This window comes from Camelus ferus, chromosome X (assembly GCF_009834535.1).
Source record: "Camelus ferus isolate YT-003-E chromosome X, BCGSAC_Cfer_1.0, whole genome shotgun sequence".
Classification (NCBI taxonomy): Eukaryota; Metazoa; Chordata; class Mammalia; order Artiodactyla; family Camelidae; genus Camelus; species Camelus ferus.
Window position 1 is genome coordinate 12365809 of NC_045732.1, and position 16384 is coordinate 12382192.

General features: G+C 55.8%; 2 protein-coding genes across 4 annotated transcripts in view; both read left to right on the plus strand.

Annotated features, from left to right (window-relative positions):
* The first annotated feature begins 2124 nt into the window (after positions 1-2124).
* Positions 2125-16384, plus strand: part of DHRSX (dehydrogenase/reductase X-linked) — a 133924-nt gene continuing 119664 nt past the window's right edge. Inside the window, exon 1 of one of the 2 annotated variants that reach the window (XM_032474455.1) lies at positions 2125-2307. In XM_032474455.1, the coding sequence (XP_032330346.1) occupies positions 2199-2307 (109 nt within the window). In that variant the 5' untranslated portion in view covers positions 2125-2198. The remainder of the gene's footprint in view (positions 2308-16384) is intronic. The other variant, XM_032474454.1, reaches the window with a different exon arrangement.
* On the plus strand, positions 2169-10486 carry ZBED1 (zinc finger BED-type containing 1). 2 transcript variants are annotated; one of them, XM_032474418.1, is made up of 2 exons: positions 2169-2307; positions 7777-10486. In XM_032474418.1, exon 2 carries the CDS (start codon positions 7830-7832, stop codon positions 9936-9938), a length of 2109 nt encoding a protein of 702 aa, XP_032330309.1. In that variant the 5' UTR covers positions 2169-2307; positions 7777-7829; the 3' UTR covers positions 9939-10486. The 2 variants fall into 2 exon arrangements, with proteins under 2 accessions (XP_032330309.1, XP_032330310.1); XM_032474419.1 differs by having other exon boundaries at positions 2172-2307; positions 7780-10486.

The window sequence follows — 16384 nt, forward strand, 5'->3', positions numbered from 1 at the left end:
TCTTGATGGTACCTTGTCAGACCTTGAGCAGGAGACCCCGTAGAGTCAACAGGCAGGACTTCTCACCTACAGGGCAGTGACGTCATGCATCGGCGTTGTTTTTGGCTGCTACGGGGAGGGGCGGCCGATTTATTACAGGTGGAAGAGAAACCAAATGCATATGGCGGGGAGGGTATAGCTCCATGGTGGAGCGAGCACAAGGTCCTGGGCTCAACCTCTGGTCCCTCCATGAAAAAACAAAAAACAAAAAATTAGAAACAAAGCAAAAAAAGTGCATATGGAAAAGAGCATTCACTTTTTAATGAATTCCAGGCTCTGTGATTTGGGGACCATGAATGGAAGTTACCTGGTGAAGCCCTGAGCACCTGCATTCACAGCTCCAGAAAACACATTAAAACACAGGTGCGTGGGGGAGGTTGGCCAAGAGGGAGGAGGCGTCCGCTAGAATTGCTGTGCTCCGGGGATAACATGTTGTCACCGCCCACCCCTCTTTTTTTGCAAGGTGCTTCTTTCAGAACAAACACCCAGGGACAGGTCCACACCCCCATTGCTGCCTGGTCTCCACCTGCTTCTTTTTGATGCAGACACCCCACACACCAGGGGCTCTCGCGGGAGGTCCTTTAGGGTGGGGAGAAGGATGATAGCTATTGTGACTTTCCCCGAGGCTCTTTGCTGGGCGCACCTGAGCAAGCCTGGCACCCCTGGGTGCACCGTGCCAAGCAGGACAGCTGGATACCAAGCTCTTGCAGGAGATCCTGGGAAGGCTTCCTGGCCACTGTTTCCTCATGGGCACAGGCCAGAAGGACCCTTCCCAGCCCAGCCTTGAGCTGCACCAAGCAGGTCTGTATCTGAGCACCTTAGATCCACACAGGAGCCCACGCCAGGTGGCCTGAGTGGAGGGTGCAGCCTGCACGCTGGGGGTGTCCCCCAAGTCAGGTCCAGTGGGCTCACTTCTATGGAGGTGGGGGGAAGCCCAGGGTCCAGGTTGGGGTCAGGGTTCCAGAGGGCTGTGGAGTGTGGGATCCTGGTTCCTAGCAGGAGCAGGGGGCCTGGTGGGGCTGGCATGTAGATCCTTGGTCCTTGGCCTTGGCAGGGGTTGGGGTGGGGTTCTCTGCTGGTGTGCGTATGAGGGGTGCTAGCCTGGGGCCATGTGAGTGTCAGAGTTAGGAAGATGTGGATGGGGGTCCAGGGTCCTGATGGGTATTAACGTCCTTGTGGGGTCTGGGGCTGCCAGGTTTACTGTTTCTGTAAGGTTCTGGGTAGGGGTCTGGGTTGGGGGGAAGTGTGGGGAGATGTGGGGTATGGGGTCCAAGCTGTGACATGGATGGGAGTCAGTGGCTCTAGTGGGAGTCTGGTGGAGGTCCCCACAGGGGTCTCTGGGGGGTCTGGTGGAAGTCTGGGTGGGGATTCCATGGCCCAGTTAGGAAGCTGGGTGGGATTCATGGTCCTGGCTGAGTGGGCTGGGTTCTGAAGTCTGGGTGGGGTACTGGGGTCTGAGCAGGGGTCCCACAGCCAGGCAGGAGCCCATGTTCTGAATGGGGAATTCGTGGTCCAGGGGGGCTTTTGAGGTCTGCACTCCGGGTGGGGTTCAGGGTAGAGTCACAGGCAGGGGTCTGCAGCCCAGATGGGGGTCCTGGGGCCTGAACAGGGGTCTGTGGCATAGGTGGGCATCTGGGTGGGGTGCATGGTCCTGGTGGTGGTTCTGGGGTCTGGGGAGCTGTCTCTGGGGGTCTGTGGTTTAGGAAGGGGTCCCAGGGTCTGGGTTGGGGGTGGGTCCTGGGGTCTGGGTAGGGGGTTCAGAGTCTGGCTTGAGGTCCATGATCAGAGTAGGGGGTCTACAGTTCGGATGTGTGTTCATGGTTTGGGGTCTGAGCTCCGGGCGGGGATCCGCGGTTCGGGTTGGGGGTGCATGTTCGGGGCTGGGGTCCCTAGGGTCCGCGGTTCGGGTTGGGGGCGCACGGTCCGGGCGGGGGTCCCTGGGGCCCGCGGCTGGGGTGGGGCGCACGGTCCCCGTGGGCCCGGGCCCGGGCGGGGATCGGCGCGGGGCGGAGTGGGGCGCGCGGGGCGGGGCGGGGCGCGCGGGGCGGGGCCGGCCGGGCGGCGCGCGGGCGCGGGGGGCGGGCCGGCGCGGGCGCGTTTCCGCCGTCCGGCCGGGCGCCGAGTCCCGCGGGCGGCGCGGAAGCGGCGGCCGGGCAGCCATGTCGGCTTTGTCTGCGGCGCGGGCGGCCCTGCGGGTCTACGCGGTGGGCGCGGCGGTGGTCCTGGCGCAGCTGCTGCGCCGCTGCCTCGGGGGCTTCGCGGAGCCAGGTCAGCGGCCGGGGGCGGGCGGGGGTCGGGGCGCGCGGCCGGGCGGGGGGCCCGCGGCGGCGGAGGCGGCGGTGGCACGGGGCCAGGGGCGCGCCCCTCGCTCGGGGGGACCCCCCCGGGGCATGGGGGGGGCGCGGCAGGGCCCCGCGTGCCCTTGACCCCGGCGGCGGGCGGCGCCCCCGGAAGCAGGGCCCAGGCGGGCGCGCCGGGGCTGGTGCGCCCGGGCCGCGCCCCCGCCCCTCCCCGCCGCCCTCCCGGGGGTCCCCGGGGCCCGCGAGCCCCCGCCCAGCTCGGTTCCGCCCACAGGGCCGAGGGGGCGCCCGAGACACCGGCCGCCAGCGCCGGGCCAGGTCGGCCGGCCTTCCCGGAGGGGACGCGCGGGGCGCGCTCGGGGGCCGGGCGGCTGCGGGGCGCCCGGAGGCCTGGGGGGGAGGGCGTTCCGCTCAGTGGCCACTTGTTTCTCGGGCCTTCGCGACCTCCCCGGTGTCAGGACCCGTGGGCGTCCTTCTCACTGACTGACTGGGGACTTCCGGGGTGCCGGTGGGTGTAGGGGAGCTGTGTCTCTCCATATTGGGGTGCCGAGCCCTTAACGCGGGGAAACCGCAGTGTTTCTCTCTGCCCTGATTTACAGGGCATGAGACTAACTCTAGGCTCTCGGAGCATAAATGACATTTCATCTTTTAGGTGAAAAATAACCATTTTCCGAAACAAAATGTGCAGGGAAGTGAGTACGGTGGTGGTGGTGGAGCCAAAGTTTGTGAGGGTAACAAATGGAAATGTCGGAGTTTGCAGCCGAGAAAGGTTTATGGCAGGACCCCGCCAGGGGAAGGGGTGGCTCTTGCTTAAAAGCCCCAAACTCCCCATGGTTTGAGGGGAGACATTTCTAATAGGCAAAATGTGGGGTGGGGGCTGCAGGGGTGTGACTTGTCTTCTGATGGGCCGGTGGGGAGGCACCAGGACGGGGCTCCAGGAATCCTGGGCTCAGCCTGAAGGCGCCATCCTCCACCTGGGCGGGGGCCTCAGTTCCTTCAGGAGAACTCGGACGCATTGTTCTGGATGTGCCTCCCCAAGGCTGCACTCTTGTTTCTTGAAGGTTGTTCCCTTGTTCTCTGCATTCCCGCCCTTCCCTGATTAGCTACTGTTTTGACTCTGTCCTTTGGAGCTCAGGGAAGGTCCAGGAGGCTGAAGGAAGTCTCTGTCCCACTAACAAGAAACGGGAAAGGGTTTGTACCAGGGGGGACCCCACGGGGCCCTGCTCTGTTGCACTGTTACCTCTTGGCCAATCTCCTTACTGTGTGGTGCGAGGAGAGAGACACGTAGCCTAAGGTCTGCTTACGTTTCCACACTCCGGGCATGGTCCCCAGTGGCCCCTGGGAAGCACCCCTGTGTGCCCTGGAGAGACTGGGATGAAAAAAGGAAAGAGCGTCTGACCAGGATTGTGGCTTTTTGTTTTTTTTTTTTCCCCCTGTGCTTTTTGACCCATTTATAAAAATTCACTTGTAAGTGGAATGGACTTTTGAGGAGGAGACATTGAACTTTGCCCTGGGCGTGGAGCTAAACTGAAACCAGTGTAACAGACCTGGTTCAGGTAGGGAGTAGGTGGGTTTTTTTTTTTTTCCTGAGAACTTTGGAATTTGTGCGTTGTCTGGTTTTATCAACTGAGAGCGTGAGTTCACATGGAAGAGGGGGAGGAAGATGCTAAAAAAGCAACGCTCTCCTGAACAGTGCTGGTTCTTAAGATGCGTTATCAAAAGACAGGATCGCGGCAGACTAGCCATGACTTGATAGAGACAGCGTGTGAGCAAGGAAGGACTGCCGGGAGACGGTCTGATGTCCAGATTCTCTGGGCTTTTGTGATTGCCTCTGACAGGTTAAATTTCTCTCATGCGTCAGTGAGTCTTGGAGACAAAAATCTAATATGTGTCTTTCAGAGGGCAGTTCTCATACCGTGCAGAAATTTCCCCTAAAAATGCTACTGCAAAGTGGAGGCAGGCCTTCACGCTGCTGTTTCTCCCTGCATCTGTGGCAACGTTCCCTGTGTTGGTTGTAGCAGACAAAGATCTGGCCGGTCTCCCCGATGTGCGGAAAGGCAGGATCTCCCCGGGGCCCCGGCAGCGTCTTGGCAGTGGTCCCCTTCGGGGAGGGAGGCTGCTGGGGCAAAACCTTGATTCCTGACCCTTGATGGACAGAGAGCTCTCTGTGCACCGGGCCCTGAAGACAGTGGCCGGCGGCTCTGCCCAGCTGCCTTAAACGTATCCTTTCAGAACCGCCCTACTGTGTGTGGCCTCCTTTCTGGGGGAGGGGTTCCTGGGGGTTCTGACATCACTCTCTGGCCTGAAGGAGTTGATGGAGGCCATGCAGGCAGGTCCTCCTTAAGAAGCCTCTTTTTTGAGGATGCTTTGTGTGTGCAAATGTTTGCACCAGGACCTCCTGCCAAGTGCCAACAAGAATTCATCACCATCATCAGAGTGAATAGGAAGATCTGATTAAAGAAAACCTGAATCGTGTTGCCATGTAGGACGGACACTCAAAATCCAGATCCCAGGTGTGGTACCTGCTGGAACGGCTCACATCCCAGAGCTCAGGAGTGGTGCCCGCTGCAACGTTATTGTCACTTTCGTTGAGTGCCTTGGCCACATCCAGGTGTCCCGTCCTCATTTGGCTGAAGTCTCGTATTGGGGATTCTCCTTTCTGGAAGTCCTGGCTGTGTTGTATCCTGCCATCCCCCTGCCCCCGTCATGGAGATGCGTTGGTCACAGCACTGCATCCTTCTGCCCCCACCTCCCACAACATGTGCTGTAAATCAGCCCCATGGTGACCTCTCCCCAGAAAGCCCCAGGCAGGTGTTGTTGACCTCAAGCCAGCATGGCAGGGCCTGACTGTCAATGAGGACCTGGGGACATTCAGAGACTCCTGCTCATCACTGGGGGTGATGTGAACAGTCAGTATCTTCGAAGAGTTTTGTCTTCGTCCTCAGAGTGCTGGGGCGGCTGAAACAATGTACTTAAAACTACAGGCATCCATCCTCCCCCTAGTCCTAGAGAGCAGATGTCTGAGGTCAAGTTGTCCCAGGGCCGCGCTCCCTCCGGAGGCACCAGGGGAGGGTCCTACCTGTGTCTTCCAGCTTCTGGGGGCTCCAGGCGTCCCTGGGCTGGTGGCTCCCTCCCTCCCGTCTCTGCTTCCATCTCCACGTGGCTGCTCCTGTGTGTCTGTGTCTGTCCTTGTCTTATGAGGACACTGTCCTTGGATGCAGGGCCACCTCCTCCAGGAGGACCTCCTCTCAGACCCTTCACGTCATCACTTCTGCAAAGACCTTGTTTCCAAATACAATCCTGGGAGGACCATGAATTTTGGGAGGGGGTGCTTTGCAACCCATTCTAGTTACTAAGTTTTGGCTCTGAACATACTCTCCCTACTCAGAAACTATCTGGTTGCTACAGTTTGTGGTTTAACCCCCTGAGTGCTGTACTGGGAAGCTTGCAGACTTAACAGACACCATTTTTCTTTTAATTAAAAAAAAAATTAAAAAAAAATTGACATATAGTTGATTTACCCTATTGTGTTAGTTTCAGGTGTACAGCAAAGTGACTCAGTTATTTATTTCTATGTATTTTTTTCAGATTACTTTCCACTACAGGTTATTCCAAGATACTGAATATAGTTTCCCGTGCTACACAGCAAATCCTGGTTGATTATCTATTTTATGTATCACCATCTGTTCATTCCATACCCCTAATTTGTTTCTCTCCCACTCTGTTTCCCCTTTCATAACCATAAATTGGTGTTCTGTGTCTGTGAGGAGCAGATAGACACTTTTTAAGAAGACTCAGCTGCCCTGAGTGGCAGCTTCAAGAGACCAGACGGGTGGACGTCGCCGACAGTGGGAAGCCGGGGGGCTGGCCCTTAGACTGTGCAGACTTCCCCGCTGAGAGCCTGGGGATTCTTGTGTGCGTTCGCAGCTAATGGGTGTTTCTGCGCCCAGGTGTGAGGGTCCACGGTGGGCTTTTGGAGAAGTTGTAGGGAAGGGGAAATCCATTATTGTCCCAACCCGGTTCCTGATCCCGCATGCACCCACAGTTCAAAAAGGCGTCTTTTTATTTTTACTGAAGGATAGTTGATGTACAATATTGTGTAAGTTTCACATGTACAACGTAATGAGTCACAAGTTTTAAAGGTTATGGTCCATTTATAGTTATTATAAAATATTGACTCTGTCCTGTGTGCTGCATAATACATCCTTATAGCTTATTTATTTTATACATAGTAGTTTGTTCCTCTTAACCCCCTCCCCCATCTTACCCCCTCTTCCCCTTTGGTAACCATGTTTCTTTCCTATGTGAGTCTATTTCTGCTTTTTAAATATATTCATTTGCATCATATTTCACATTGCACATGTAAGTGATATCATGTGATATTTGTCTTTCTCTTTCTGGCTTACTTCACTTAGTATGATCATCTCTAGGTCTATCCATGCTGCTGCAAATGGCATGACTTCATTCTTTTTTATGGCTGAGTAATATTCCATTGTGTAAATATACCACATCTTCTATATCCAGTCATCTGTGAATGGACATTTAGGCTGTTTCCATGTCTTGGCTATTGTAAATAGTGCTGCTGTGAACACTGGGGTGCACGTGTCTTTTCAAGTTAGAGGGTTTTTTTTTGCTTTTTCCAAGATGTACCCAAGAGTGGGATTGCTGGGTCGTGTGGTAGTTTGTTTTAAATTTTTAAAGGAATCTCCACACTTTTCCACAGTGGCTGCACCAATTTACATTCCCTCCAGCAGCGTAGGAGGGTTCCCTTTCCTCCACACCCTGGCCAACATTTGTTATTTGTGTTCTTTTTGATGAAAATTTTCAATGAAAACCGTTCTGACAGGGGTAAGGTGATATCTCATCGTGTTCAGAAAGGCATCACTTTAAAAGAAAATTTGAAAAATTTTATTTAATGCCTCTCTGCCAACAGAATGATTGCTCGCACCAAATTAAGACCCTGTATTTGCTTCTCTGATTTGAGAAGCAAGTTGTGGTGGGCGGTGGGTGACACACACAGGGGGTCTAAGTTGGGGCGGTGGGTCTTCTTGGGCTGGGGGTGGGGGCCCTTGGGCGCATGGCTTCCCCCTGGGAAACGAGCCCGCTTGGTTGGTGCCGGGCTGATGGATCTCCTAGAACAGAATTCAGAACCGCTGAGGCGGGGCAGAGAGCTGTCGTGAGGAGTCCAGGATCTTCCAAGAAACCAGAACCAAGGATGCATGTCTTCAGACTGGCGGCGCCTGCATGGAGGAGCGCGCTCACGTGGCCGACTCTCCCGTCTGCTTCGCAGCAGCCCCGTGCGCACGCGCGCAGCGGCCGCGGGGCCCCTTCTGTCCGCGCGCCCTCGGGCCCGCAGCAGCGCCGCCCGGGCCCCCCGCGCCCTACCCCCCCGAGCCCGGCTCCGGTCTCACGCTGTGTTTGTCTCGCTGCTTCTTAGCAGGTCGCCCCGAATGAGCGGAGGCCGGGCGGGCAGGCCCGGGCGGCGGCGCGATGGAGGGCAAGAGCCTGGACAGCTCGCAGAGCGACCTGAAGCTCGTGGCGCACCCGCGGGCCAAGAGCAAGGTGTGGCGGTACTTCGGCTTCGACACGAACGCCGATGGCTGCATCCTGCAGTGGAAGAAGATCTATTGCCGCATCTGCATGGCGCAGATCGCCTACTCCGGCAACACGTCCAACCTCTCCTACCACCTGGAGAAGAACCACCCCGACGAGTTCTGTGAGTTCGTCAAGAGCAACACGGAGCAGATGCGCGAGGCCTTCGCCACCGCCTTCTCCAAGCTCAAGCCCGAGGCGGCGGCCGCTGCGCCGCACCCGCCGGGCGCGCAGGACCCGCTGGCGGCCGCCAAGGGGGCGCACGGCCACGAGGGCAAGAGGCAGCAGGAGCTGACGGCCGCCGTCATGGGCCTGATCTGCGAGGGGCTCTACCCCGCGTCCATCGTGGATGAGCCCACCTTCAAGGTGCTGCTGCGGACGGCCGAGCCGCGCTACGAGCTGCCCAGCAGGAAGTTCTTCTGCAGCAAGGCCATCCCCGAGCGCTACGGCGCCGTGCGCGACGCGGTGCTCAAGGAGCTGGCGGACGCCGCGTGCTGCGGCATCTCCACCGACCTGTGGCGCAGCGAGAGCCAGAACCGCACCTATGTGACGCTGGCCGCTCACTTCCTCGGCGGCGGCGGCGGCGCCCCCCACTGCCTGTCCGTGGGCTCCCGCTGCCTGAAGACCTTCGAGGTGCCCGAGGACAACGCGGCGGAGACCATCACCCGCGTCCTGTACGAGACCTTCATCGAGTGGGGCGTCAGCTCCAAGGTGTTCGGGGCCACCACGGACGGCGGGAAGGACGTGGCCAAGGCCTGCTCGCTGCTGGACATTGCGGTGCAGATGCCCTGCCTCGGGCACACGTTCGACGCTGGCATCCAGCAGGCCTTCCAGCTGCCCAAGCTGGGCGCGCTGCTGGCGCGCTGCCGCCGGCTGGTGGAGTACTTCCAGCAGTCCACCGTGGCCATGTACATGCTCTACCAGAAGCAGACGCAGCAGCGCGCCGCGCCCTGCATGCTGGTCAGCAACCGCGTGCCCGGCTGGGGCAGCACGCTGGCCATGCTACAGCGCCTCAAGGAGCAGCAGTTCGCCGTGGCCGGCGTCCTGCTGGAGGACAGCAACAACCACCACCTGATGCTGGAGGCCGCCGAGTGGGCCACCATCGAGGGGCTGGTGGACCTCCTGCAGCCCTTCCAGCAGGTGGCCGAGATGCTCTCGGCCTCCAGGTACCCCAGCATCAGCATGGTGAAGCCCCTCCTGCACATGCTGCTCAACACCACGCTGAACGTCAAGGAGACCGACTCCAAGGAGATCAGCATGGCCAAGGAGGTGATCGCCAAGGAGCTGGCCAGGACCTACCAGGAGACGCCCGAGATCGACATGTTCCTCAACGTGGCCACCTTCCTGGACCCGCGCTACAAGAGGCTGCCCTTCCTGTCTGCCTTCGAGCGCCAGCAGGTGGAGAACCGGGTGGTGGAGGAGGCCAAGGGGCTCCTGGAGAAGCTGAAGGAGGGCGCCTGCCGGCCCGCTGAGGACAAGGTGTACGCTGTGCCCGACGAGCCGCCGGCCAAGAAGCGGGCGCTGTCGCCCACGCCGGCGCCCGCCAGCGTCATTAACAACATGTTGGCGGAGATCTTCTGCCCGACGGGGGGCGTGGAGGACCAGGAGGAGTGGCACGCGCAGGTGGTGGAGGAGCTGAGCAACTTCAAGTCCCAGAAGGTGCTGGGCCTCGGCGAGGACCCGCTCAAGTGGTGGTCGGACCGCCTGGCCCTGTTCCCCGTGCTCCCCAAGGTGCTGCAGAGGTACTGGTGCGTGGCGGCCACGCGCGTCTGCCCCGAGCGCCTCTTCGGCTCGGCGGCCAACGTGGTCCTCGCCAAGCGCAACCGCCTGGCCCCCGCGCACGTGGACGAGCAGGTCTTCTTGTACGAGAACGCGCGCGCCGGCGCCGGCGCCGAGCTGGAGGACGAGGACGAGGGCGAGTGGGGCCTGGACCACGAGCAGGGCTGCGCGCTGGGGGACGCGGGCCACGCCGGCTACCTGGGCGTCCGGGACGGCGGCTTCGTGTAGCCGGCGCGCCGCGGGCGGGGGGTGGTGCGGGGGCCCTGGCCGGGGCTCTGATGTCCGCCGCGACCCGAAACACAGGGAGCAAGAGAGAGCCGGCTTTGCGGTGGGGACATGGGGCGTGCTTCCTCGCGGGGGCGGGGCTCGCATCCCTGCCAAAGGGAAAGACGTGACTTGGAGAAGCTGTAAATGTTGGCTCGTAGGATTCCAGATGCCTAAGTCCACGTCGGATGCTTTATTTCCTACATCATCCCCTTACCCCAGCATTCGCTTTCTCTGCCAGGGAGGGTTTGGGTTTAAATCGGAGAAAAACATCAAAACTTCTGCAGATGAGATCAACCTCCTTCTGTCTCCTGCACACAAGCCCTCTCGCTGGATGTGAGCGACCTGTGGGTACCGGTGCGCACGTTTACATTATAATATCACTGGGAACCTTGCCTCTGGGCAGCTGGGGAGACACTGTACCCTGTTTCCAAGAGAGACTGGTTTTATGTTGGGTGGGAGATGTTAAAATGGAGGGTGCAATGCAACCGCTTATAAAAAAGCAGAAAAGAGGTGTGGGGTGTGTTGAATTTTCCGCCGTTAATGAGTTTTTTTTTTCCCCTCGCCTTGCCCGAATTCATGGTCCTTGCAAGCCCCAGAGCACGTGGGTCTGGAGGTGGTTTGTGTGCATGTGGGGCTGGTGCTAAAACTTTGGGTTTCCCCAGAGTCTCTTTTCCTGGGACGAGACTACAGAAGGAGGCCCCGTCCCTGCCTTGGAAAGCCTGCTCTTAAACACCGAGAACCCTGCCGTGACCCCGCCTAGCTTTGGAGGGGTGATTTAGATTTGCTTCCCGGAAAGGGTACTTGAAAATTCTCTCTTTTAAACTCAATACCATGTGGGCTGTCAGTTTAAAAATATTACCAGAGGTAATTTTATCTTTGGGGGTCCTTGTGGTGGCTTCAGCCATTTGGGGAGACAGGAAGGCACTAAGATTTTTGAAAGAACCACTTTTTTTCCTTTCTTTTTTTTTTTTTTTTTTGAAGCTAGCTGGTCGTTCTTAAGAGGCACAGCCCACGTCTCTGATCCTACCTTAAGACAGCGTTGGGAGGTGTGCCGTTTCCAAAGACCCTTCTCAACCACTGGCAGTCTTTTGCGGGGACCCCAGCACCCTGAGGCTTAAGGACGGAATTTCTCTGTGTTCCTGGCTGGTGACTTCCCGTGGAGAAATTGTACCCTGATGTTCCCAGCCGTGGATGATGTTTTTCTGAAATAAAGTGTCAGCTTCACCTGCCCTTTTTCTTGGAAGGAAAGAGATGGCATTGCTGTCTCAGGAGACCAACTCAGGTCTGAGTCTCAGGAGCAGGGCGGCTGGAAGGAGTCGCAGGTCCCGGCTCTGTAAGGTGTCCCCACTCTGCTCCCAGGCTGGAAGATCAGCCCCAGAGACGTACCTCCCGCCTGCCTGGGCTGTATTCTGCTGCTTCCATCCGGCCCCCGCAGACTTATTTCCTAAAATCTTGGCCTTCTGTAACTCATGAAACGTGTGTCCCTCTCGCCAGCAGCCTCTGCCTTTCCCCTGCTGGTTTTCCAAAGCCCTCGTCAGGTTGCCGGCTCTCCTCCCGGCCTGTATTTTTTTCTTATTCCGTGCTTTCGAGTTTGACTCTCGTCCCAGAAACCCCAGAAGTAAGCCGGCTTCTCATTTACCTGTGTAGCTGGCGTGTGTCAGTGACGCCGGCCCTGGCCGGAAGCTGACCAGGAGGAAAAGTGGTTTTTCTTTTCCCTCCTTGGTCTGTTTGTTTGCTTAAAGAACCTTTTCCAGGCCGTGGAGAATAAGTAAGTTCACTGTGCTTTGTTTCAGGGTCTTTGGGGATCCAGGGCTGTGATGCATTTGTGAGTCTTTTTGCATCAGAATGTCTTTATGGGGAATAAAGCCACGTATCAAGCCACCACTTTCCTTCCCTGGGCTGGCCTTCCGTTGGGCCTGCGCTCAGTGACAAGGAGGTCGGTTTTATAAACCCGAGCCTTTCTTTTCTTTTTTTTTTTTAATCAACTGGTAGTTTATTTTTTTATTAAAAAAATTTCTTTTGGTGGGGGAGGTAATTAGGTTTATTTATTTACTTTTGAAGTGGCGGCACTGGGGATTGAACCCAGGACCTCGTGGATGCTCAGCATGCGCTCTCCCACTGAGCTACACCCGCCCCCTAACCTGAGCCTTTCTAAGCGGAGAACACGAACCGGGGTATAGCATGCGGGTACCTGGGGTTTTTTCCATCCTTTCCTGTGCCCCCCCCCACTCCCCACCCTTCCACTTAAGAAGACACAGTACCCCAGAGACAGCCAGACCCCATGGTCAGCGTCCTGTCCTATTTTTCTTACTGCATATTATGGTTTGCCTCTGTTCCCAGGGGGGAAGGGGAGGCGGGTTCAAACATTTAATCTTCTCCAGAAACATTTCTGAGTTTAAATAAATGGGCCAGATTTCAGTCGTGATAACCCGCCACTTCCAGAGGGTTCCCCACCGGATGTTAAGTGGGACGGCTCGATAAGTGACTCGGATTTGGTGTCGTCCAGGATTTCTCGTAAAGACACTGACCGTTACGGCCGTCTCTTATCTGGGTCTGCCCAGCACCTGCTTCCTCAAAATCCTCTGTGTGCGTGCATGTGTTTTGTGCTTAGATCTTGCTGTTAAACTCATCTTTCTCTGCTTCCTCAAAACACTGTGTGTCATGCTCACATCTTGCTATAAGGTCATCATTCTGAGCTGGTTTTTTCCTCCTCTTCTGCAGCGGGGCCTCATGTTAACTTTTCATAGCAGCCCCAAGAAGGAAAGGGAAAACCAGCTGCAGGGAATGATAGATTGGGGGGTGTATTTTTATTTTTATTCATTATTTCATTGAAGTCTAGTCAGTTTACAAGGTTGTGTCCATTTCTGGTGCACAGCACCGTCTTGCGGTCATGCGTACACATAACATGTATTCCTTTTCAGATTATTTTTCATTATAGGTCACTATACTGAATGTAGTTCCCTGTGCGACCCAGTATCAACTAGTTGTTTATCTATTTTATTTATAGTAGTTTGTACCTGCAAATCTCGAACTCCCAATTTATCCCTTCCTATCTCCCTCTGGTCAGTTTGTTTTTTGTCTGTGAGTCTGTTTTGTAAATAAGTTCATTTGCATCATTTTTTTTAGATTCCACATATAAGTGATACCATAGAATATTTGTCTTTTTCTGTCTGACTGACTTCACTTAGTCTGATAATCTCCAAGTCCATCCATGTTGCTGCAAATGGCATGATTTCATCCTTTTTTATGGCTGAGTAATATTCCACTGTGTGTGTGTGTGTGTGTGTGTGTGTGTGTGTGTGTGTGTGTGTGTGTGTGTGTGTGTGTGTGTGTGTGAGAGAGAGACATCTTTTAGATCAAGGGTTTAAATGTGTTTTCAGCCAAGGGGCAAAGGATGTTTCCGTGGCCCCTTGTCCTCGGATGTGGGGCTTGATTGACCCGTGAAGGCCGTGCTGGGTGCAGCCTGGACCAATCCTGGACAAATAACTAGAATTCTTTTCCTTGGAAATGTGCAGCCCTGTGGGTCCTCATCCTACAAATCGTCCCATATTAAGACACAGACTTGGTTGCCTCACAGCTGCTCTGGCTGACGGCACCGGGTTTGTACCTCCGCCTGGAAACACTAGCTGCTGTGTGCCTCGCACGTCTTGCAGACACGTGGCTGGGCCTTCGGGCTCTACTTGTACGGGGTGGGGAGGCCCTTGGCCACCTGCTTTTGAGCTCTCGTGGCTGCAGCCTTGCCCCAGGCGTGGGGAAGGCAGCTCCTGCTTTTCCTCGCGTGCCTCTGGCAGGCACGTCCACCACCCCACCACAGCCGTCTTGTGGGAGCCCCGCCGGGCACACGGCCGGAGGTCCTGTTGGGCTGGGATCACGATCCTGGCTGGCCCTCTGGTCCCCTCCTCCCCTCCGCAAACCCGGGCTGCTGGCTGCAGGGCTGGACATGCCGCCGCATAGCCCTCCGGGACCTGTGATTCCGGACCTGCGTTTTCTCCGGCTTCCTGGTCCGTTTCTCCAAGGCTGGAAGCACCTTGGTTGGGGCGCTGGCCTCTGTTTTCCTGGGCGCACCCTTACCAGATCCGCTCAGGAGTTCGACCTCTGGCCTGAAGCCAGGCCGGGAAGCTCTGCCCGCCGCTGGGTTTCAGCCCCGTTTGTTCACCTTCTAGATTGACCCAAACTCGCTCAATTGTGTTTCCTGCCACGCGAGACGAGGCAGGAGGCACCGGGAGCTGGTGGCAGATGGCACCCGGCGGGGAGTGGGTCCCTCAGGAAGCGTTTCCTCCAGGAGGCGGATGGAACCCTGTGGCCTCCACGGATGCCTTTGAAGGGGGAGTTCTCCGATGCCTGGCCCCCCCGGACGGTGGGGGTTCTGGGAGGCGGTACGTGGTGTGCTGCGTCTCCTCGGGGCTTCTGCTTCTAGGAGGCTCCTGGCTGGGTTTTCGTGGAAACGAGGCGGTGATTGGAGAGGAGGTGGGAGGGGGAAGGTGACACCTCGTGCAGGGCAGTGAGGACGCTGGGAGGGGCTTTATGGGCCGGAAGGTGATGGGACCACTGTGTCCCCGGCCAGTCGGTTACTACTTACTAAGCTTCGTGATTCTGTGCCTGGGGGATTGATTATCTCTATACCATTATATCCTGTTTGTACACACTTTTAAAAAATATTCTGTCCCTCTAGTAGTCATCTCTCATCTGTCCACATCTGTATCATCCATCTGTGTGTTTACTGTGTATCAGTCCACTTACGTATTTACTATCCACCATCTATGTATTTCTTCCCGTTAACAGAGGCACTGGGGATTGAACCCAGGAACTTGCACACGCCAAGCGTGCGCTCTACCACTTAAGCTATATCCTAACCCCCTTCTTAAAAATTTTTTAAAAATGTCTTATTGTTTACTTTTAGGGGGGAGGTAATTAGGTTTACTTGTATATTTTCAGAGGAGGAAGTGGGGATTGAACCCAGGACCTTGTGCGTGCTAAGCACGCGCTCTACCACTTGAGCTACAGCCTCCCCTCTGGATTTATTCTTGTCACCACTGGGGCTTCTCCCCACACAGCAGTGTCCTTCTGTGTGGGTCCTTCCTGTCCCCTGCTCCTAGCATAACCTTTAAAAAAATTAGTAGACTCTATTTTACAGCAGTTTCATGTTCACAGTAAAACTGAGAGGAAAGTGTACAGATTTCCTCCTGTGCACCCCCCGCCCTGACACGTGCACCAGCTCCCTCTTATCAACACCCCCCACCAGAGGGTACGTTGTTCCTAGTGGATGAACCTTTGTGGACACGTCCTCACCACCCCCCACCCCCGAATCCACAGTTTACATTACAGCCCACCTTGGTGTTAGACAGTCTGTGGGTTTGGACAAATGTGTAGTGACATGTCTCCATCATTATAGGATCATACAGAGTACTTTCACAGCCATGAAAACCCTCTGCTCCACCTGCTTATCCCTTCCCCCTCCCCCACCCCACCTGGCAACCGCTGATCATTTTACTGTCTACATTTCCGAATGTCATTCCATACGGTTCTCCCTAGTGGCTGCACCAGAGTTCTCCTCTAGTTCTCACTAGAGGCCATGGCTTGGCTAAGGAAGAAGTTCACTCTCAGAGCTGGGTCCATGCTTTGAGATAATGCCCATCAGAAGTTCGTTAGGGCTCACTGTTGCATTAAAAACTCTCATACTTTGTGCTGGTTAATTTTATGCCATTGTGGCTGGGCCATGGACCCAGCTCTTCTGTGTTCAAACAACTAGTCTGGATGTCTCTGAGAAGGTATTTTTTTTTTTTAAGATGAGGTTCACATTGAAATCTGTAGACTTTGAGTCAAACAGATTGCCCTCCATGCTATGGGTGGGCCTCGTCCAATCAGTTGAAGGTGTTAGGAGGAAAGAAAGACCGAAGCCCCCAAGGAAGGGGGAATTCTGCCTCCAGATGGTGTTTGGGCTCGGAATGTGACATTAGCTCCTCCCTGGGTCTCCCGCCTGCTGGTCTACTCTGCAGATTTTTGGGTTGGCACCTTTGTATGTCTACAGCTGCATGAACCAATTCCTTCTAGTAATCTCTCTTTCTCTTTGTTCTGTTGGTCTGTTTCTCTGGCTTGATCCATAACTGATACGCATGTTACATCTATCAATTACCTGACAAGAAAGCCAATAAGAGATGCAGGGTCCAAGGAGTACAGGGGCCAACTCCCTCCCTGGCTTGAAAGGACCTGTCAGAAAATATTTCATTGCCTCATATGGAAGGAGTCAGGCACCAGTTGTCTTCCCCTCGTGTGAAAATCCCTCCCTTGGGTCTGCTCCACTCTCTTTGTCGATTTTAAAGACTTCCTTGACATTGAATTCTTCTCAGAGGTCATTCTTGGTGAAAGTGATTTTTCCCTTTTGCTATGAACATTTGATTCATGTCTCT